At 49.0% G+C, this 23219-nt stretch overlaps 1 protein-coding gene across 7 annotated transcripts in view; it reads left to right on the top strand.

Moving 5' to 3' along the window:
- LOC140399196 (disabled homolog 2-interacting protein-like) overlaps positions 1-23219 on the top strand; it is a 1161885-nt gene that overhangs the window by 709857 nt on the left and 428809 nt on the right. For all 7 annotated transcript variants that reach the window (XM_072488541.1, XM_072488542.1, XM_072488540.1 and 4 more), the window contains one exon: positions 11075-11178. In XM_072488541.1, the coding sequence (XP_072344642.1) occupies positions 11075-11178 (104 nt within the window). The remainder of the gene's footprint in view (positions 1-11074; positions 11179-23219) is intronic.

Here is a 23219-nt window from a genome sequence, read left to right as displayed (position 1 = left end):
ACTCTGTCCTGCACCTCTTGTGTCGGGAGCTGCGGAAATTCCCTCACCTGTTGCCTCGCGAAAGCCCTCAGTTGCATATACCTGAATGCATTCCCTTGGGGCAACCCATATTTCTCGGTCAGCGCTCCCAGACTCGCGAACTTCCCATCCACAAATAGATCTTTCAGTTGCGTTATTCCTGCTCTTTGCCACATTCCATATCCCCCATCCATTCCCCCCGGGGCAAACCTGTGGTTGTTTCTTATCCGGGACCCCCCCAAGGCTCCAGTCTTTCCCCTGTGCCGTCTCCACTGTCCCCAAATCTTCAGTGTAGCTACCACCACCGGGCTTGTGGTGTAGTTCCTCGGTGAGAACGGCAATGGGGCTGTCACCATAGCCTGCAGGCTAGTCCCCCTACAGGACGCCCTCTCTAATCTCTTCCACGCCGCTCCCTCCTCCTCTCCCATCCACTTACTCACCATTGAAATATTAGCGGCCCAATAGTACTCACTTAGGCTCGGTAGTGCCAGCCCCCCCCCTATCCCTACTACGCTGTAAGAATCCCTTCCTCACTCTCGGGGTCTTCCCGGCCCAAACAAAACCCATGATGCTCTTTTCAATCCTTTTAAAAAAAGCCTTTGTGATCACCACCGGGAGGCACTGAAACACAAAGAGGAATCTCGGAAGGACCACCATCTTAACCGCCTGCACCCTCCCTGCCATTGACAGGGCTGCCATATCCCATTTCTTGAAATCTTCCTCCATCTGTTCCACCAACCGCGTTAAATTTAACCTGTGCAATGTGCCCCAATTCTTAGCTATCTGGATCCCCAGGTAACGAAAGTCTCTTGTTACCTTCCTCAACGGTAGGTCCTCTATTTCTCTACTCTGCTCCCCTGGATGCACCACAAACAGCTCACTCTTCCCCATGTTCAATTTATACCCTGAAAAATCCCCAAACTCCCCAAGTATCCGCATTATTTCTGGCATCCCCTCCGCCGGATCCGCCACATATAGTAGCAAATCGTCCGCAGACAAAGATACCCGGTGTTCTTCTCCTCCCCTAAGTACTCCCCTCCACTTCTTGGAACCCCTCAGCGCTATCGCCAGGGGCTCAATCGCCAGTGCAAACAGTAATGGGGACAGAGGGCATCCCTGCCTTGTCCCTCTATGGAGCCGAAAATATGCCGATCCCCGTCCATTCGTGACCACACTCGCCACTGGGGCCCTATACAATAGCTGCACCCATCTAATATACCCCTCTCCAAAACCAAATCTCCTCAACACCTCCCACAAATAATCCCATTCCACTCTATCAAATGCTTTCTCGGCATCCATCGCCACTACTATCTCTGTTTCACCCTCTGGTGGGGCCATCATCATTACCCCTAACAGCCTCCGTATATTCGTGTTCAGCTGTCTCCCCTTCACAAACCCAGTTTGGTCCTCGTGAACCACCCCCGGGACACATTCCTCTATTCTCATTGCCATTACCTTGGCCAGGACCTTGGCATCCACATTTAGGAGGGAAATTGGTCTGTAGGACCCGCATTGTAGCGGGTCCTTTTCCTTCTTTAAGAGAAGTGATATCGTTGCTTCAGACATAGTCGGGGGCAGTTGTCCCCTTTCCTTTGCCTCATTAAAGGTCCTCGTCAGTACCGGGGCGAGCAAGTCCAAATATTTTCTATAGAATTCGACTGGGAATCCGTCCGGTCCCGGGGCCTTTCCCGTCTGCATGCTCCTAATTCCTTTCACCACTTCTTCTACCTCGATCTGTGCTCCCTGTCCCACCCTTTCCTGCTCTTTCACCTTGGGAATTTCCAGCCGATCCAAAAAGTCCATCATTCTCTCCCTCCCATCCGGGGGTTGAGCTTCATATAATTTTTTATAAAATGTCTTGAACACTTCATTCACTCTCTCCGCTCCCCGCTCCATCTCTCCTTCCTCGTCCCTCACTCCCCCTATTTCCCTCGCTGCTCCCCTTTTCCTCAATTGGTGTGCCAGCAATCTGCTCGCCTTCTCCCCATATTCATACTGTACACCCTGTGCCTTCCTCCATTGTGCCTCTGCAGTGCCTGTAGTCAGCAAGTCAAATTCCACATGCAGCCTTTGCCTTTCCCTGTACAATCCCTCCTCCGGTGCTTCCGCATATTGTCTGTCCACCCTCAAAAGTTCTTGCAGCAACCGCTCCCGTCCCTTACTCTCCTGCTTCCCTTTATGTGCCCTTATTGATATCAGCTCCCCCCTAACCACCGCCTTCAACGCCTCCCAGACCACTCCCACCTGGACCTCCCCATTGTCATTGAGTTCCAAGTACTTTTCAATACATCCCCTCACCCTTAGACACACCCCCTCATCCGCCATTAGTCCCATGTCCATTCTCCAGGGTGGGCGCCCTCCTGTTTCCTCCCCTATCTCCAAGTCCACCCAGTGTGGGGCGTGATCCGAAATGGCTATAGCCGTATACTCCGTTCCCCTCACCTTCGGGATCAATGCCCTACCCAGCACAAAAAAGTCTTTGCGCGAATAGACTTTATGGACATAGGAGAAAAACGAGAACTCCTTACTCCTAGGTCTACTGAATCTCCACGGGTCCACACCTCCCATCTGCTCCATAAAATCTTTAAGCACCTTGGCTGCTGCCGGCCTCCTTCCAGTCCTGGACTTCGACCTATCCAGCCCTGGTTCCAACACCGTGTTAAAGTCTCCCCCCATTATCAGCTTTCCCGTCTCTAGGTCCGGAATGCGTCCTAGCATCCGCCTCATAAAATTGGCATCATCCCAGTTCGGGGCATACACGTTTACCAAAACCACCGTCTCTCCCTGTAGTTTGCCACTCACCATCACGTATCTGCCCCCGTTATCCGCCACTATAGTCTTTGCCTCGAACATTACCCGCTTCCCCACTAATATAGCCACCCCCCTGTTTTTCGCATCTAGCCCCGAATGGAACACCTGCCCCACCCATCCTTTGCGCAGCCTAACCTGGTCTATCAGTTTCAGGTGCGTTTCCTGTAACATGACCACATCTGCTTTAAGTTTCTTAAGGTGTGCGAGTACCCGTGCCCTCTTTATCGGCCCGTTGAGCCCTCTCACGTTCCACGTGATCAGCCGAGTTGGGGGGCTTCCCACCCCCCCCCTTGCCGATTAGCCATCATCGTTTTCCAGCTTCTCACCCAGTTCCCACGCAGCTATATCTCCCCCAGGCGGTGCCCCCCCGCCCATCCTCTCCCGTACCCGCTCCCCCCTTTCCCCAGCAGCAGCAACCCAGTAATTCCCCCCTCCCACCCCCCCCGCTAGACCCCCCGCTAGCGTAATTACTCCCCCCATGTTGCTTCCAGAAGTCAGCAAACTCTGGCTGACCTCGGCTTCCCCCCCTGACCACGGCTCGCACCGTGCGACGCCCCCTCCTCCCTGCTTCTCTATTCCCGCCATAATTATCATAGCGCGGGAGCCAAGCCCGCGCTTCTCCCTTGGCCCCGCCCCCCATGGCCAACGCCCCATCTCCTCTCCCTCCCCACCTCCCCCCATCACCCCCTGTGGGAGAGAGAAAAGTTACCACACCGCAGGATTAGAACATAAAACCCCTCTTCGCCCCCCCACATTCGCCCCACCACTTTGTCCAAACGTTCTTTTTAATAATCCACTCATTCCAGTTTTTCTTCTACAATAAAAGTCCACGCTTCATCCGCCGTCTCAACGTAGTGGTGCCTCCCTTGATATGTGACCCACAGTCTTGCCGGTTGCAGCATTCCAAATTTTATCTTCCTTTTCTGAAGCACCGCCTTGGCCCGATTGAAGCTCGCCCTCCTTCTCGCCACCTCCGCACTCCAGTCTTGATAAACGCGGATCACCGCGTTCTCCCATTTACTGCTCCGAGTTTTCTTCGCCCATCTAAGGACCATTTCTCTATCCTTAAAACGGAGGAATCTCACCACTATGGCTCTGGGAGTTTCTCCTGCTCTCGGTCCTCGCGCCATAACTCGGTATGCTCCCTCCACCTCCAACGGACCCGCCGGGGCCTCCGCTCCCATTAACGAGTGCAGCATCGTGCTCACATATGCCCCGACGTCCGCACCCTCCACACCTTCAGGAAGACCAAGAATCCTCAGGTTGTTCCTCCTTGCGTTGTTTTCCAGTGCCTCCAACCTCTCCACACATCGTTTCTGATGTGCCTCCTGTATCTCCGTCTTCACCACCAGGCCCTGTATATCGTCCTCATTCTCGGCTGCCTTCGCCTTCACGACCCGAAGCTCCCGCTCCTGGGTCTTTTGTTCCTCCTTTAGCCCTTCGATCGCCTGTAGTATCGGGGCCAACAGCTCTTTCTTCATTTCCTTTTTTATCTCTTCCACGCAGCATTTCAAGAACTCTTGTTGTTCAGGGCCCCATGTGAAACTGCCACCTTCCGACGCCATCTTGGTTTTTGCTTGCCTTCCTTGCCGCTGTTCCAAAGGATCCGCTGCAATCCGGCCACTTTCCTCTCCTTTTTCCATCCGTGTCCAGGGGGAATTCCCTTCTGGTTTACCGCACGGTGTTTTTAGCCGTTAAAATTGCCGTTGGGGCTCCTATCAAGAGCCCAAAAGTCCGTTCCACCGGGAGCTGCCGAAACGTGCGACTTAGCTGGTCATCGCCGCACCCGGAAGTCCCTCCTTTGCCATTACTGACACCCTGCCTGGCCTTGAGATAGAACGGTCTAGCCCTGGGTCAATGACTGTGTTGAAATCCCCCCCCCCAATGACCAACTTATGCGAGTCCAGGTCCAGGATCTTCCCCAACATCCTCCTTATGAACTCCACATCATCCCAAGTTGGCGCATACACATTCACGAGCACCACCGGCAGCCCTTCCAGCTTCCCACTAACCATAATGTACCAACCTCCCACATCCTCAACTATTCTTCCCGCCTCGAATGACACTAGCTTGTTAATCAGGATTGCGACCCTTCTAGTAGAGTCCAGCCCCGAGTGGAAAACCTGTCCTACCCATCCCTTCCTTAATCTGACCTGGTCAGTTACTACTAAGGTGCGTCTCCTGCAACATTGCCACATCCACCTTCAGTCCCCTCAAATGCGCGAACACGCGTGCCCTATTAGCCGGCCCATTTAGCCCTCTTACGTTCCATGTGATCAGCCTGGTTGGGGGGCTTCTCGCCCGCCCCCCCCCCCTCCGCCAATCAGCCATCACCTTTCCTGGCCCAGGCTTCAGCTCTCGCCCCACGCATCCACAGGCCCGCCCCCAGGCAGCCTTCGTCCCCGACCTCCCTACTGTCCCACAGCAAAAGTCCGTCCCCCGTCAGCTGAACATTTTACCCCCCTCACCTCCCTAGCAACAGCACTATGTAAACCAACCCCTTCAACAAGCATAACATCTGCTCACCCCCCACTGCGCTTCCGTGAGCTACCCCGCCCAGTCAGCTTGGTGGCCCCTGCCCATGGCGCCAGACATTTTCCCACCTATTGTTCCGTCCCCCCCGCTCGGACACACATGCAAAAGAAAACAATCCCAACTCAATTGCACGAAAGAAACACAAAGAAAATCAAAAAGAAGATCCAACATCTGAACTTCACACCTCCATCCCCCATCAGTGCAAATGCAAACTTTAACTCACACAGCTCTACAGCAGGCCCGAAATCAATACAGAAGGGTGCTCCGGTTTCCTCCCTCAGCCCAAAGACGTGCAGGTTAGGTAGATTGGCCATGATAAATTGCCCTTAGTGTCCAAAAAGTTTAGGTGGGCTAACTGGGTTACGGGCATAGGGTGGAAGTGAGGGCTTAAGTGCGCCTGTGTAGATTTGATGGGCCGAATGGCCTCCTTCTGCACTGTATGTTCTATGTTCTAAGGCATTACCGATAATGTCCAAAACCAAAAATACTTCTAACATGGACGCTGCAGCAAAGTTCAGTTCAAACACCTCAATCCGCTACCCGCCCTTTCCTTCTCGCGAAGTCCATCGCTTCCTCAGGCGACTCAAAGTAGAAATGTTGCTTCTCATAAGTGACCCAAAGATGGGCCGGATACAGCAGTCCAAACTTAACCTTCTTCTTGAAAAGGGTCGACTTTATCTGGTTGAACCCTGCTCTTCTCCTGGCCACATCCTCGCTCAGATCCTGGTATATACGCAGGATGCTGTTCTCCCATTTACAGCTCCGTGTCTGCCTGGCCCACCGTAAAATAGACTCCTTGTCCAGGTACCTGCGGAATCTCACCACCATTGCCCGCGGCTTCCTCGCGAGCGCTCTGTGCGCCCTATCCACTTCCAAGGGTCGGGAGAACGTCCCCACCCCCAGTAACATCTCGAACATGCCCGCTATGTATGCCCCTGTGTCCGTTCCTTCGGACCCCTCCGGGAGACCAACAATTCTCAAGTTCTGCCGGCGGGACCTGTTCTCTAGATCCTCCACCTTCTCCTGGAGCCTTTTATGTTGGTCTCTCAACATCCCCAGCTCCAACTCCACTGCAGCTTGGTGTTCCTCCTGCTCAGTCAGTGCCTTCTCCACTTTCTGGATCGCCCGATCTTGAGCATCTAGTCTAAGTTCCAGCCGCGCAATTGATTCCTTAATCGGGTCCAAGCATTCCTGTTTCTGCTTGGCGAAGCCCTCCTACATGAACTGCATCAGCTGCTCCATCGACGGCTGGGTCGTCGAGTTTGGATTCCGGTTGTCCGCCATGCTTTCTCCTGCTGCAGCCTCAGCCCAAGCCTTCTCTGTTCGCCTATTTCTTCCTTTGCGGGCACTCCTGGCCCGCCTTTCCATGCACTGATGTAGGATTCCTCGTCACAAATGCATCCACCATCAATTTTCCGAGTCGGTTCCGACAGAAAATCGGGGAAAAAGGTCCAAAGGTCCGACCCGAGTGGGAGCCACCAAATGTGCGACCTACTCCTTCATAGCCGCCATCGGAAGTCCATATGCGCACTTTTTTCGAGCACGCCGCACATGCACAGTCCCCAACATGCACAGCACATGCGCAGTTCCCAATGTTCCGCACATGCGAAGTTACCAATCTACGCCGCACATGCGCAGTTCCTAATGTTCCCCACATGTGCAGTACCCAAGGCGCACCGCACATGCGGCAGTTCCCAATATGCGCTGCACCTGTGTAGTATATTCCGAAATCCGAAAAATCAAGAAATCCGATTCACACTTGGCCCCAAGCATTTTCAATCAGTAGTAATTTTGGCTTGGAACTTGCAACTTCCAATGACTTTTGTAAAGCATCTATTTCTTCACAGTACTGAAAGCAATCATCATCCTTCCCTTGCAATTTGAGATTCAGTTTGTTTAGAATTGAAAAGATGTCTGCAAGGTAAGATATAGTTAGCGTCCAACTCTGAATTGCCAGTATTTCCTCGCATGTAACAGACATGGGCTTTGTACCCTGATTGCATTGGCACAATTAACAAACCCATATCTCAAGAAATCATCTTTATGCTGCTTTCTTCCCACTATCAGTTTATTTTTAGTAGGCTGTTCACTAGAGGCCCTGATGCTCTGTATACAGCTCACTGAAGCACTGCTTTGTCCTGCAGTGGACTCTCCTAAGCAGTTCTCTCCAGAAGATTCAGTTGTAAAATCCTGTCCTCTATGTGTCTCTAACCCTGTCTTCCGTATAACAAGATGATCCATCTTCAGGTCTTCACAGTCTGTTGCTTGCTTGTTCGCAGCTAGAAAATGGACAAATCTCTCCTCTCTGATTTTGTGCCAAAATCATGGATGACCTGCTCTCTGCCACTTCCTCTGGTGGGAAGACTGCATCGTATGCATTTAAAACCCAGTCGCTCCGTGACCCCCTCGACACCCACCCGCGATCCACCAGCGGGTCGCAACCTGCAGTTTGAAAAAGCCTGCCTTACGGTGATGTCAACGTTGGCCAGAATTCTCCACTTGTTGTAGTTCAATTTTCCCGGCGGCAGCGCACTCCCACCTGTGGGTTTCCCGGCAGCCTGGGGTGGGTTCAGTGGGAAATCCCATTGACAAGTGATGGGAAGATAGAATCCTGTCGCTAGCCAATGGCGCGTGGCCGAGAAACGCGTGGCTGGGGGACAGGAGAATCCCGTCCATTTATATTTTGCATTTTAGTTGTAACCTTGTTCTCCTACGAGGCATTTTTCACCTGATAGGATGAAAGAAGAGTCTTAATATTTTAATAGAAAAGTGTGCAAATTTGCAAATGAGACCCTCAAAGGCTTGTGACTGCTAAACGGAGTTCCTTGTTACTCATCAAAAATGTATGTTCTTTAAAGGGCCATGCTATTGGCGCAGAAGACCCCGAGGGTGAGAAGGGTGTTCCTGGAGCGGTGCAGGATTAGGGGGGGTTGGCGTTGCCTAACCTCTGTGGGTATTATTGGGCCGCCAACGTGGCAATGGTGCAGAAGTGGGTGATGGAGGGGGAGGGGGTGGCATGGAAGAGGCTGGAGATGGCGTCCTGTGTGGGCACGAGCCTGGAGGCACTGCTGCTGCTTCCTCCAACGAGGTATACCACGAGCCCAGTGTTGGCGGCTACCCTCAAAATGTGGGGGCAATGGAGACGTCATAGGGGGGAGGTGGGGGCCTCTTTGTGGTGCCCGATACAGGGGAACCACCGGTTTGTCCCGGGGAGGATGGACGTTCCTGAGCTGGCACAGGGCAGGTACTAGAAGGATGGGGGACCTGTTTGTGGACGTGAAGTCCGCGAGCCTGGATGAGCTGAAGGAGAAGTTTGGGCTCCCCCCGGGGAACACCTTCAGATATATGCAGGTAAGGGCTTTGTTTGGCGGCAGGTGGTGGAGTTCCCACTGTTGCCGCCACGCAGGGTCCAGGACAGGGTGCTGTCGGGGGTGTGGGTTGGAGAGGGGAGGATCTCGGCAATGTATCAGGTGATGCAGGAGGAGGAGGAGGCCTCGGTGGAGGAGATAAAGGGTAAGTGGGAGGAGGAGTTGGGTTAGGAGATTGACGAGGGGACGTGGGCGGATGCCCTGAGGAGGGTGAACTCTGCCTCCTCTTGCGCGAGGCTCAGCCTCATACAATTTAAGGTGCTGCATAGGGCTCACATGACCGGGGCAAGGATAAGCCGGTTCTTTGGGTGCGAGGACAGGTGTGTTAGGTGCTCAGGGAGCCCAGCAAACCACACCCACATGTTCTGGGCGTGCCCAGCGCTGGAGGACTTTTGGAAGGGCGTAGCGAGGACGATGTCGAGGGTGGTAGGATCCAGGGTCAAGCCAGGCTGGGGGCTCGCAATATTTGGAGTGGCAGAGGAGCCAGTAGTGCAGGAGGCAAAAGAGGCCGGTATTCTGGCCTTTGCGTCCCTGGTAGCCCGGCGAAGGATTCTTCTTCAGTGGAAGGATGCGAGGCCCCCAATCGTGGAATCCTGGATCAACAATATGGCGGGGTTTATTAAATTGGAGAGGGTGAAATTTGCCTTAAGGGGATCGGTGCAAGGGTTCTTCAGGCGGTGGCAACCGTTCCTAGACTTCCTGGCAGAACGTTAGAAGATGGTCAGCAGCAGCAGCAACCCTGGGGGGGGCAGTGCTCAGAGGGGTTGGTTCGTTTTTTCTTGAGTGGGCGTGTATATTTGCTTTTGTGTTGATGATGGCTGTTAATTTATTATTTATGTACAAAACTCTGGTACGGCCGCATTTGGAGTATTGCGTACAGTTCTGGTCACCTCATTATAGGAAGGACGTGGAAGCTTTGGAACGGGTGCAGAGGAGATTTACCAGGATGTTGCCTGGTATGGAGGGAAAATCTTATGAGGAAAGGCTGATGGACTTGAGGTTGTTTTCGTTAGAGAGAAGAAGGTTAAGAGGAGACTTAATAGAGGCATACAAAATGATCAGGGGGTTAGATAGGGTGGACAGTGAGAGCCTTCTCCCGCGGATGGAAATGGCTAGCACGAGGGGACATAGCCTTAAACTGAGGGGTAATAGATATAGGACAGAGGTCAGAGATAGGTTCTTTACGCAAAGAGTGGTGAGGCCGTGTAATGCCCTACCTGCAACAGTAGTGAACTCGCCAACATTGAGGGCATTTAAAAGTTTATTGGATAAGCATATGGATGATAATGGCATAGTGTAGGTTAGATGGCTTTTGTTTTTTTGACTTCCCATGTCGGTGCAACATCGTGGGCCGAAGGGTCTGTGCTGCACTGTATCGTTCTATGTTCTATGTATACTGTGGGGGGGGGGGGGGTTTGTTCTTTTCTTTCTGTATTTTGTTGTTGATATTTTGTGAAAATTTGAATAAAAATTAGTTTTTAAAAAAGGGCCATGCTGTTTTGATTTCTATTTGCCAGAGTTGTCCCCTCTCCCTCCATTTATTTTTCTCCTCCTGCCTTTAAATGGGTTGAACTGATGTTTGTATTTCCATTTTACCATTTGAAAAGGGGCAGGAACTTCTGGTCTCCTGGTCTACATTCTTCTCTCAAGCAATGCCGCCACAAAAGTACTTATTATTGTGGTCACTTATTATTTGGGAGTCTTGTGCAAATTATGTGACAGCTATGTTTAACTATATGACTAGAGTGATTGCATTATTTCACATGGCGGTTTCTTATGCAGGTATATATAGCACGTGATATGGTAGAACATTTCGCATTAATCTTTTCCCCATTTTCTCCTCATTTCTTTCCCTTTTCTCCTTGGGTGGCAACATTCATACTGGGTCTTTGTTCCGCAGGATCTCAGAACCCTTTTCTATATTGTCTCAATTATGCACTCTCTATATGTAAACCTAGACAGCGGTTGTTAGCAAGCTAATAAATTATGGGGTACATTAGCCCAATACGATCCTTGACAGATTTTCGTGCATGCACATTTTGTCGCTATAGACCATTGAATAGTGATCAGGAAACCTCAGCTAATGATCAGCACTTCCTAGCATAAGGACATTAGCGTCAATTGTAGCATCTGACCGCACAAATCATTGTGGCCTTCCTAATCTGTTGGCTCAGTACCGCAGCGTAATGTGCGTCACTGACTAAACAATTGGAATTATGAACTTTTGTTCTAAAATTCAAGCTATGATAAATCTGTCTGAAAATAATATTGAAAAATAATACATTTTCTGTATGTGTCTGGTTGCAGTTACCAAAATACATTTGTAAAATTTTTCTTTTCAGATTCTCCAATTGAGAGACCTGGTCGGAGACGCAGCATGCCTGGGAGTGCTCCAGAAGATAACCCCACAGTGGAACCACCCACTTCTACACCCTTTCGTGTGACGGTAAAATCTAAATTAAGGCTTGTTGAATTTATATCACTGAAAATGTACTTTACTTGGTCCTGACTCACTTATGAGACCTAAACCATTTTAACTTTCGGTCTTGAACTAAATCCTGACTTGCTTATGTGAGGAGACCATTTTAATTCCTGGCCTTACACTAAATCTATCAGGTTTTCCTCCTGCCTGAGTCAATCATAATGATGCCAGTTTGGTAGATAGGATTACTTGTGAGTTCAGAGCACTCCTGTTGCCCACTAGAACGGCATTTATTTTTTAAAAACGTGCCTTTTCTGCCCTCTACTGGTTGCTACTCATTCACACCCGGCATTTTTGGCAAGAGTCACACCTGGGGCCAAACAAAGCTGCCTAGGCTTAAAATATAGTCAGACCTCATTTCAGACCCCAACTTTCAAATTTGAATTTTATTTAGTCCCAGTCTTGCTTGGTATGAGACCAGTGAAGATCAGGTAAGTAGGTCGCCACAAGGATTTTGAAAAAAAAAATGAAAATGAAAATCGTTTATTGTCACAAGTAGGCTTCAAATTACATTACTGTGAAAAGTCCCTAGTCATCACATTCTGGCGCCTGTTCGGGGAGGCTGGTACGGGAATTGAACCGTGCTGCTGGCCTGCCTTGGTCTGCTTTAAAAGCCAGCTCTTTAGCCCTGTGCTAAACCAGCCCCTCATTTAGCACAGGGCTAAAGAGCTGGCTTATGGCCTCCATGCAGCATTCCCATCAGATGCAAGGGTTTAAACTTGGGTTTTAAGCTGCCTCCTTTAATTCTTGCCCAATTACAATATGACATCTCTTCCATTTCTGTTTGCGTTTACTTCATCATATATCTACAAGTTATTGTTGTTACCTGATGGATCCGGCTGTCTTATTTGGTACCAATCTTGCGATTAACCATTTTCTAAACAGGTTGCACATGAATAGTGCTTTTTAATGATTGTTTAGAAAAGTAAGTCAAGAAAATTAAAACCCAAGAATGATATCATATTCGAGTACAATGGGTTGTTTTGTTCTCCAAAGAAAACCCTAACTTTTAAAATATCAAATACAACTCAGCCTGATTGAAAGATAATCATCCTGTATGATGCAGCCACAGCGGTTATAAATTGATATTTACATTTGTAATGTGACACATTTTGAAGTGTACATTTTTCTGAATCATTGTACAAAGCTGCAGTGTTCCAGGAATGAATTGTGAGATTCAGCAAGGAGGCTTTTGACAAAATCCATGGAAAGTAAAGTACATTTTTAAATATTTTCAGTGTATTCATCATGAGCACAAACACACTTGCTATGATGAAATAATATCCTGCTAAGTGTGGCATAAGAGTAAAATAGCAAAACTGAGTTTAGAATGTCAGCCAGTCAGCAGAAATATGTTGAGAATTGTATTCTGGACAAATGCGTGCATATGACATTAGCAAAAAGAACTTTAATAGACTTCGACAGGAAATGATGAATTAATTGCATTTGTTTCAGATCAGATGAACATTGGCTGATCAATAAAGATCAGTTTACATAAAACCCTTAATGATTGTGCTACCTTAGAAATTAATGACAGAACTAACTCACAAAATATAAATCACAAAAGGTATCCATTTCAAAACTGGAAATAAACTGGTTTATGTGGCTGCAAATTCCATGCTTAGCCCATTACTAGTAAATTGTGTTTTATTAAGGTACTAAGGTGACTTTTCCACTTTAACAAAAGTCAATTAAGACAGAGGGACCCTGCCTCCGACGATGTCGCAAGCCACCATCACGTTGATACTAAAGCGGGACCAGGACCCGGAATCCTGCGGGTCATACTGGCCAATCTCCCTGATCAATGTGGACGCCAAGCTCCTGGCCAAGGTCCTGCCGATTAGAATTGAGGGCTGCGTACCGGAGGTGATTGGGGACGATCAGACAGGGTTTGTGAAAGGCAGGCAGCTGACAGCCAACTTGAGAAGATTGCTTAATGTGATTATGATGCCCCCGACGGGCAAGGAGGTGGAGGTAGTGGTGGCAATGGACACTGAGAAGACCTTCGACCGGGTAGAGTGGGACAATTTGTGGGAGGTACTCGGACGGTTTGGGTTCGGGGAGGGACTGGTTAATTGGGTCAGACTATTGTACCAGGCCCCAAAAGCTAGCGTAAGGACGAACAGGATAATGTCAGATTACTTCAGACTACATCGCGGGACCAGACAGGGGTGCCCACTCTCCCCGTTGCTGTTCGCGCTGGCCGTAAACAGCCGATTGCGCTGAGAGCTGCAAAGGGGTGGAAGGGAATGACTGGGGTTGGGGTGGGGTGGCGGGGGGGGGGGGGGGGGGGGGGGGGGGGGTGGAGCACAAGGTCTCTCTCTATGCGGATGACCTCCTGTATGTGTCGGACCCACTGGCCGGGATGGAAAATATACTGGAAACATTGAGGAAGTTTGGCCGGTTCTCAGGGTACAAATTAAATATGGCCAAGAGTGAGATGTTTGGAGTGCAGGCAAGGGGCCAGGAGAATAGACTGAAGGAGCTGCCATTTAGGCTGGTTGGGGAAAGTTTCCGGTACTTGGGATACAGGTGGCACGAGACTGGGGCAGGTTACATAAATTAAATTTGGCAAGAGTGGTGGAACAAATGAAGAGGGAGTTTCGGAGATGGGATGCACTACGGCTGTCACTTGCGGGGAGGGTGCAGACGGTAAAGATGACAATCGTCCCTAGATTCCTGTTCAACTTCCAGTGCTCCCGATCTTTATCCCACGGTCCTTCTTCAAAAGGACCGTCAAAAACATCATGAGCTTTGTCTGGGGTGAAGAAGGCGATGCTTGAAAGGAGCCGCAGCGAGGGAATCTGATCAATTACTACTGGGTGGCTAACATAGCCATGATAAGGAAATGGATGGTGGGTACGGGGTCTATCTGGGAGCGGGTGGAGGTGGCTTTGTGCAGGAGCACCAGTTTGGCAGCCCTGGTCACGGCTCCCCTACCGCTTGTGCCGGCCAGGTACTCCACCAGCCCGGTAGTGGGGGCGGCCCTGCGGATTTGGGGCCAGTGGAGAAAGCATGCAGGGGAGGTGGATGCTTCGGTCTGGGCTCCAATTTGTGATAACCATCGAGTCTCCCCTGGGAACATGGATGGAGGGTTTCGAACATGGCGGGGGTGAGGAGGGTGGGCGATATGTTCCTGGAGTGGAACTTTGCGAGTTTGAGGGAGTTGGAGGAGAAAGCTGGGCTGGAAAGGGGAAATGACTTTAGGTACTTACTGGTGCAGGACTTTGTACACAGACAGGTCCCATCCTTCTCACGCCTCCCGCCAATAGGAATCCAGGACAGAATAGTCTCTAGAGGAGAGGATAGAGTCTTGGATATTTACAAGGTGCTCATGAAGGGGGAAGTGTCCCAGATGGAGGAACTGAAACTCAAATGGGAGGAGGAGCTTGGCGGGGAGATGGAGGACGGGGTATGGGCGGAAGTCCTGAGTAGGGTAAATTCAACCGCAACATGTGCCAGGCTCGGCCTGATTCAATTTAAGGTCGTTCACCGGACCTACATGACGGTGGCTCGGATGAGCAAATTCTTTGGGGTAGAGGACAAGTGCGCTAGATGCGTTGGAGGACCAGCGAACCACGTTCACATGTTTTGGGCATACCCTAAGCTTAGGGGTACTGGGAGGGATTTGCGGGGGTCATGTCCCGGGTGCTGAAAACAAGGGTGGTGATGAGTCCAGAGGTGGCAATTTTCGGGGTTTTGGAAGACCCGGGAGTCCAGGGGGAGAAAGAGGCAGATGTTCTGGCCTTTGCTTCCCTAATAGCCCGGCGGCGAATACTGCTGGCATGGAGGGACTCAAAACCCCCGAAGACCGAACTATGGTTTTCGGACATGTCAAGTTTCCTGGGTATGGAAAAAATCAAGTTCGCCTTGAGGGGATCTGTACTGGGGTTCGCCCGAAGGTGGCAACCATTCATCGACTTCTTCGCGGGAGAGTGAACGTCAGCGGGGGGGGGGAATTAAAGTCGAGTAGGAGGGATAAATAGGCGGGTAGTGTCTATGGGAGAGGAGAGAGTATGTGCATTGTGGTTTGATTGAAGTGTTGGTTTTGTTGACGTTTGCATATTTCTGTAATCTGTAACTACAATGCCAAAAAATACCTCAATAAAATTGTTTGTTAAAAAAAAGTCAATTAAAATGGGCATTGGAAGAGTTTTAATTCTGATCATTTAACATTAGAAATACTTTTAGCAATGGACTTGGACAATGAAGGAAGGTGCATGCAAGACATGTAGAATATCCCGATTGTAGGTTATCGCAATGCGTGCAGAACTAGCAAGCCTCTTGTGCTGAAAACCTGTGGTAGCCACACAAAGATAAAATACTGTAAATATTGGAAGTCTGAAGTGAAAACAAAAAATGCTGGAAATAGCCAGGATGGCAACATCTGTGTGGACAGAGAAATAGTTTCACAAATGTTAGCAGACCTGCCAGCATTTTCTGTTTTCATTTGGGATCCACATATATTTTGATGCATCCTTGGACAGATGCTGCTTTCTATAAAATTTGAGACAAGTTATTGTTTAGCAGTATCATCAAAACGATTATTGAATTCAGAACAGACTTGCTGAGTTGATCTCAAATCTTTTAAGTGTTTATTGCTTTTTGAAGTATTTCTGAACTGAAATGTGTCTTTGCGATGCACATTGCCGATCATGCAGACCCTTAAATTACATGCTGCTCTAAAGTAAGCCCCAGTAAAGCTGAGAGAGAAATTAAATGGCCACTTAGTATCATGCTGCCATTTGCACCCAGATAAGATGCTTGCAGCCGTTTAATTTACAGCACCTTATTCAGTGGTTGAAATAAATGTGTTGTTGCATCAGTGCATCATGTTCATTAAACCATGTGCAATCATGATGTGCATCATGTTCATTAAACCATGTGCAATCTCTGTGGGGAGATGGTGGCTGTAAATGTAAAGAATTCTGTTTACTTATCCCTAAAAAAAAAGACCAGGTCCTCCATGCTACTGATAACAGTGAAGCAGACTACTGTACGTTTGAGTGATATTAATTAAATTTCTTCTTGGGTCTTAACTGATCTATAATATTGATGGCAGGGAAATTTGTCTCTTGAAGGCATTTTTTCCAGTCTCCCGAAGTACTTACTGCAATAAAAAGAAGACATTTGTTGGTAATAAATGTGTGTACATCGGAAACTACGAATACATTCACTAAATGACATTGCTTTTAATTCTGTTCAACAAGCTGTGTAGCTTTATGGATGCAGTTGAATTATTTAGCAAGGTAACTTCAACAAATAATTAGTAATACTATACAGTTATTAGAAAACTAATGCATTAAGTAATCAACCTGATCACTCTCACAGTGGCAGATATTTGGAACATGTACATTGGTCTTGTATGGATAAACCAGCCTTCTTTGGGGTTTGAGATGTCCCAGTTGCATAAATTGATGTTAACCATGGATTCAAACATGATATGACAAAAAAAGACTATCAATAAAGGTACAGTACGATTGACAAGTTCATTTCAATAAAGACAAATGTGAGGTGCTACATATGGCAAGAAGAATAAGGAGGCCAAACTTTGCTTGAAATGTGAGTCTAAATGGGGAAGAGGATCAAAAGGATCTAGGGGTGCAGATACACAAATCAATAAAAGTAGCAATGCAGGTAAATAAGACCATTATGTAAAGCAAATAATGCATGGAGGTCATTTCTAGAGAATTGAAAGGGAAATAAGTCATGTTAAACTTGTATAAAAATTGTGTTCGACCAGGCTTGGGCACAGTTCTAGTTTCCATATTATTGTTAAAAACTGGAGAGAGAGCAAAAAAAGAAATTTACAAAGCTGATACCAAAACTGGAAAAATATATGTATCAGCAAAAGACTGAATAGGCTGAGCTCTTTTTTTTTAAAGATAAAGGAGGTAGTAGTGATCTGAGAGATTGAAAGGGTTTGATAAGGTAGAGGTGGAGAACATGTTTTTACGTGCGAGGTAGACCATAAGTAGGAGCCAGAAATGTAAGATGCTCACCCATAAATTCAAAAGGAAATTCAGGAGAAACATCTTTACCCAAAGAGTGATACAAATGTGGAACTCACTGCCACATGGATAGCTGAGGCAAATAGCATACATGCATGGGGCAGCTGGATAAACACGAGAGAGGAAGTACAATAAGGATATTCTTATCGGGTTAAATGAAGAAAGGTGGGAGGAGGCTCCTGTAGAGTACAGTTCAGTTGGCTGAACGGTCTATTAATGTGCTGGAGTTGCCAGTTTATGTAATTATAGTTATCTATAAAGTTATAAGTTGGCACAAGTGTTAAATTGTGTTAAAGAAAACTACCACATTTTGATTGGCCATGTTGTACTCCCTCTTGTGCTGAGTACTTTAGATTATTCTGAAACATACATTGGCAATGCAGTTGTATGTTATATTCCCAGCCTTACCAGTCATAATAACTTAAAATTACATCAAACATATAGCACAGAAACAGGCTTTTTGGCCCAACTAGTCCATGCTTCTGTTCCACTCAAATCTCCTAACCTCATTTGACTTTTATCAACAAAACTCTCTATTTCTCTCTCTCTTATATTCTTATCTAGCATCCCTTTAAAATGCATCTGTACCATTCAACAATACCCTGTGGTAACAAGTAACACAATCACACCACTCTCTGGGTAAAGAGATTTCTTCTGAATTCCCTGTTTGATTTCTTGAGACAATCTTATATTGATGGCTTCCAGTTTTTCTCTACCCCTTCATTTGGAGTCAGCTGTAAGTTAATAATTGATTCTGGCGTCTCAAACTCAAAAGGGCTTTTCACCCACCGCTTCTCTCTCAAAATCTGAAACTGTTGCCCTGGAAAGGAGCGACAAAAGCTGTTGATCAGTGCAGCCAGATGCAACTGAATAAGGCTTGCCAATCTATTGACAGTTCCCTTACACTGTTTTCTTCAATGTGTCGTAGCAGTGTGGGGAACATGTAGTAGTTGGCTGTGTACTCGCACTTGCAAAACTTCCAATGACTTTTGGAAAGCATCTATTTCTTCACAGTGCCAAAAGCAATCACCATCCTTCCCTTGCAATTTGAGGTTCAGTTCATTTAGAATTGAAAAGATGTCTGCAAGATAAGACATAGCTAGTATCCACGTTTCATCAACAAACAAATCAGCCAGAGGGAACTGTCATAATATCCACTCCTGTATATAATGAGATGCAGACAGGCAGTGATTGACACACAGGATAACCAATGAACACACACGGCACATAACAACCAATCACCAGACAGGACACCACCACTATAAAGCACACAGGGCATTAAGACTCTCTGTCTCTCTACAGGACACAGCTACTGAGATAGTAAGAGTGCACAAGCCAGTGAGCACTATCACCATGAGGTAGAGAGTTAGTCTGGTCAAGCCAGTAGGAGGTTATCAGTTAGATTGATAGTGTCAACTCACAGCAGACTATGTACAGCAATCAGGACGTTCAATAAAACAGTGTTGGACCATCTCCTGTGTCAGAAGCCTGTTTCCAGTTTCACTGCATCCAGTTGCAGTCAACGTTGAACCAACTTACTTACCACATCATGGTACCAGAGTGCTATTAATCCTAACGAACCTACCTCGAGTGCATCTGCAATGACCAGCAAGCAGCCATCCAGTGGCATGGAAAGGATCCAGCCTCCTTCGCAACTCCGGATCTCTGGCAACCTCGGCGCCAACTGGAAAGTCTTCAAACAAAAGTTCCTCCTGTACATCGAGGCCTCCGACCTCGAGGCAGCATCAGATGCCAGAAAGATCGCGCTGTTCCTGTCGACTGGGGGGGCTCACGCCATCCACATCTATAACTCGCTTACGTTTGACGATGGTGAAGACAAGACAAAGTTCAAGACAGTTCTGCTGAAATTCAACAGCCACTGCGACATTGAAGTGAATGAGAGCTTTGAACGGTACATCTTCCAACAGAGGCTTCAGGGTAAGGATGAACTTTTTCAGTCCTTCTTGACCCATCTCCGCATCCTAGCGCAGTCATGTAATTATGACTCGACGACTGATTCCATGATCCGGGATCAGATTGTTTTCGGGGTCCAGTCCGACTCCCTGCGGGAGCAGCTCCTCAAAATCAAACAGTTGACCCTCTCCGTCGCCATCGAAACATGCGTTGTCCATGAGCATGCCAGAAATCGTACTCCCACATCAGGGCGGCAGAAACTGCAAAACTGGCCTCCCACGAGGCAGAAAGGGTGCAGGCCATAGCGAAAATGCAAAGCCTGAGTATCAAGGAGAGTGGCGGCTATGCGCGCTTTTCTCGGGTCCCCACGCATGCGCGCCACGACCGGGTGGACGATGAGGCCGAAGACCCTGAGGCGCATGCGCGAACGTCGGCCAACCGCACTGCACATGCGCGATGGCGCACAGAACGTGCTGACGTCAGTGTCATGATGTGTCCGAATTGTGGCTCCGCCCATTTAAAGCGGCAATGCCCAGCCAAAGGCAGGCGATGTCTACAGTGTAGAAAGCCTGGCCACTGCGCGGCCTTCTGCAGGTCCGCTCTACCGAACAACAGCCAGCGATCCCACTGCAGCGCAGACATGTCCACTGTGTACAACATGGCATGCAGGATTCTGATCCAGACAGCCCAACAGACCCCGATGCTGACTGCCTCGAGTCTCCATATCGGGTGGGCATCATCACCACACGCGAGTTGGTCTCTACCGTGGCTGCCAACCGCCTTTCGATCCTAAGTGTGGATCCTGACGACGAGTGGTGTGCCGTCATCACAGTCAACCAGTCTTGCATCCGATTTAAATTGGACACTGGCGCGATTGCGAACCTCCTATCACAGTCGGATCTCGACAGCATCCGACACCAACCTAGCATTCTTCCACCAGCCTGCCAGCTCCTATACTACAATGGTAATGCCATAGCTGCCAGTGGGTTGTGTCAGCTAGGTGTCTCTCACACGAAAATCAAGGCGACGTTGAGATTCGAGATTGTCCGGCCTGACAAGGCATCCCTGCTCGGTGCTCGCTCATGCAAACTCCTAAATCTGGTACAGTGAGTTCATGCCATGTCCTCGACACCGGCGATGGCCTCGCCCAATGCGAATCTCCAGGCGAAGATAGACAACATTCTCACACAATACCACAGTGTGTTTGATAGGATGGGCACGCTTCCATATCGCTACAAGATATTGCTCAAGCCGAATGCCACCCCAGTCATCCATGCACCACGCCGGGTGCCAGCTCCTCTCAAGGATCGTCTGAAAATGCAGCTAAGAGAGCTCCAAGACCAGGGCATCATCCCAAAGGTCACGGAACCCACAGACTGGGTCAGCTCCATGGTCTGCGTCAAGAAACCCTCTGCCGAACTCCGCATTTGCATTGATCCCAAAGACCTGAATCGCAACATCATGCGAGAGCATAACCCGATCCCGAAGCGTGAAGAATTGACCTGTGAGATGGCTCATGCCAAATTATTTACCAAACTGGACGCCTCCCGTGGCTTCTGGCAAATTCAGCTGTACGAGTCCAGTCGGAAGCTGTGCACTTTTAACATTCCGTTCGGCAGGTATTGCTACAACCACATGCTTTTTGGTATCATATCAGCTTCCGAAGTATTTCATCGCATAATGGATCAAATGATGGAGGGCATCGAGGGGGTGCGAGTCTATGTGGACGACGTGATCATCTGGTCCACGACGCCCGAGGATCACATTGCTCGCCTCAAGCAGGTTTTCCAGAGGATTCATGAAAATGGCCTCCAGCTCAACAGGGCCAAATGCTCGTTTGGGCGGTCCGCTATCAAGTTTTTAGGTGACCACATTTCACAGCAAGGTGTGCAACCTGACGCCGCCAAGGTGCTGGCAATCAATGCCATGAAGACACCAGAGGACAAAAAGGCGGTCCTTCGCTTCCTCGGGATGGTAAATCTTATCGGAAAATTCATTCCCAACATGGCATCCCACACCACAGCCCTCCGGCATCTCGTTAAAAAGTCGACAGTGTTCCAGTGGCTTCCCGCACATCAAGCGGAGTGGCTTGAGCTGAAGGCGAAGCTCACCACAGCCCCAGTGCTGGCGTTCTTTGACCCAACCAAGGATACCAAGATATCCACAGATGCAAGCCAGGACGGCACATTGGGACGGTGCTCCTCCAGCGAGACGATTCCTCATCCTGGGCTCCAGTGACATATGCCTCCAGGGCCATGACTCCGACCGAACAACGGTATGCCCAGATCGAAGAGGAGAGTCTGGGTCTCCTGACCGGAATAGTCAAGTTTCATGACTACGTATACAGTCTGCCGAAGTTCACGGTGGAAACAGACCACAGGCCTTTAGTCCACATAATCCAGAAGGATTTAAATGACATGACACCTCGGCTGCAGCAAATTCTTCTTCGTCTCCGCCAATATGACTTCGAACTCGTCTATACACCAGGCAAGGAGCTGATCGTCGCGGATGCCCTATCCCGATCCATCACCATGCCGTGTGAACCGGGCGACTTCATTCGCCACATCGAGGCACAGGTGCAGTTGTGCGGCAGCAACCTCCCAGCCAGTGATGAGCGTGTTGTCCAGATACACGAAGAAACTGACAAAGATCCTCTACTGCAGCGCATGATGCAACACTTTGCCCATGGCTGGCAAAAGGGGCAGTGCCCCCAGTTCTTCAACGTTAAGGTCGAGTTAACGGTTGTCGAGGGGGCCCTTCTTAAACTAGATAGAATCGTCATTCCCCAGAGCATGCAAGCCATGGTGTTCAGACATATCCATGAGGGTCACCTCGGGGTCGGAAAATGTCGACGCAGAGCTCGGCAGGCAGTCTACTGGCCTGGCATCAGCCAGGACATTGCCAACACACTCCTCAACTGCACAACATGCCAGAAGTTTCAACCAGCTCAGCCTAAGGAAACACTGCAACAGCACAAGATCATGACTTCTCCATGGTCCAAGGTGGGGATAGACCTCTTTCACGCAAATGGGCGTGATTATGTGCTCTTGGTCGACTGCTTCTCCAGCTACCCGGAAGTGGTGAAACTGTCGGACCTCACGTCCAAGTCAGTGACTAAAGCCTGCAAAGAGACGTTTGCCAGGCAGGGCATACCACTCACAGTAATGAGTGACAACGGCCAATGTTTCTACAGCCAAGAGTGGTCTGACTTTGCACGATCCTACCACTTCAGTCACATCACATCCAGTCCCCATTACCCCCAATCAAACTGGAAGGTCGAAAAAGGGGTCCATATTGTCAAGCGGTTGCTGTGCAAGGCTGCAGACTCAGCCTCTGACTTCAACCTGGCGCTGTTGGCATACAGAGCAACCTCTCTGTCGACTGGTTTGTCTCCGGCGCAGCTGCTCATGAACCGCAACCTGAGGACGACTGTTCCAGCCATGATTGACCGCCGCACGTGCTGCAGAAAGTGCAGCGATCCAGGGACCAGCAGAAGATCGCGTATGATGCTCATGCCAAGGATCTACCTGCGCTGGCTCCAGACGATGTTGTTCGCGTCCAGTTGCCTGAGGGAGGTTGGTCAGCCCCAGCTATTATCGTCAGGCAGGCTGCCCCCAGGTCCTTCGTTGTCCAAATGGCTGATGGCTCCATTCTACGGCGTAACAGGAGGGCGCTACAAAATGTTCCCTGCCCATCGCTTGGCCGCACTTCTCCGCATGTCATCATGCCTCCTCCGGACATCTCGCAACATGAGGCCACTGATCTGGCAGCGATCCCGCCTCTCCATGAGGCCACCGACATGGCAGCAATCCCGCCTGTCCAAGTGCCGGCATTTCCCCCCCCCTCCACCTCTGAGGCGATCGACAAGAATTTGTCGCCCACCACAAAGAATGAATCTATAGACTTAAATCTTGTAAATTTTGTTCTGTATCTGCACGATAGACACATTCCCATGTACATATGTTCATTCACTCACCACTTGTATATAATCATGCATATATATATCGCCACGTTCCAAAATTTACTTCAAAAAGGGGAGATGTCATAATATCCACTCATGTATATAATGAGATGCAGACA

This window comes from Scyliorhinus torazame, chromosome 22, assembly GCF_047496885.1.
Source record: "Scyliorhinus torazame isolate Kashiwa2021f chromosome 22, sScyTor2.1, whole genome shotgun sequence".
Lineage (NCBI taxonomy): Eukaryota > Metazoa > Chordata > Chondrichthyes > Carcharhiniformes > Scyliorhinidae > Scyliorhinus > Scyliorhinus torazame.
This window is presented reverse-complemented; position numbering and strand designations above follow the sequence as displayed.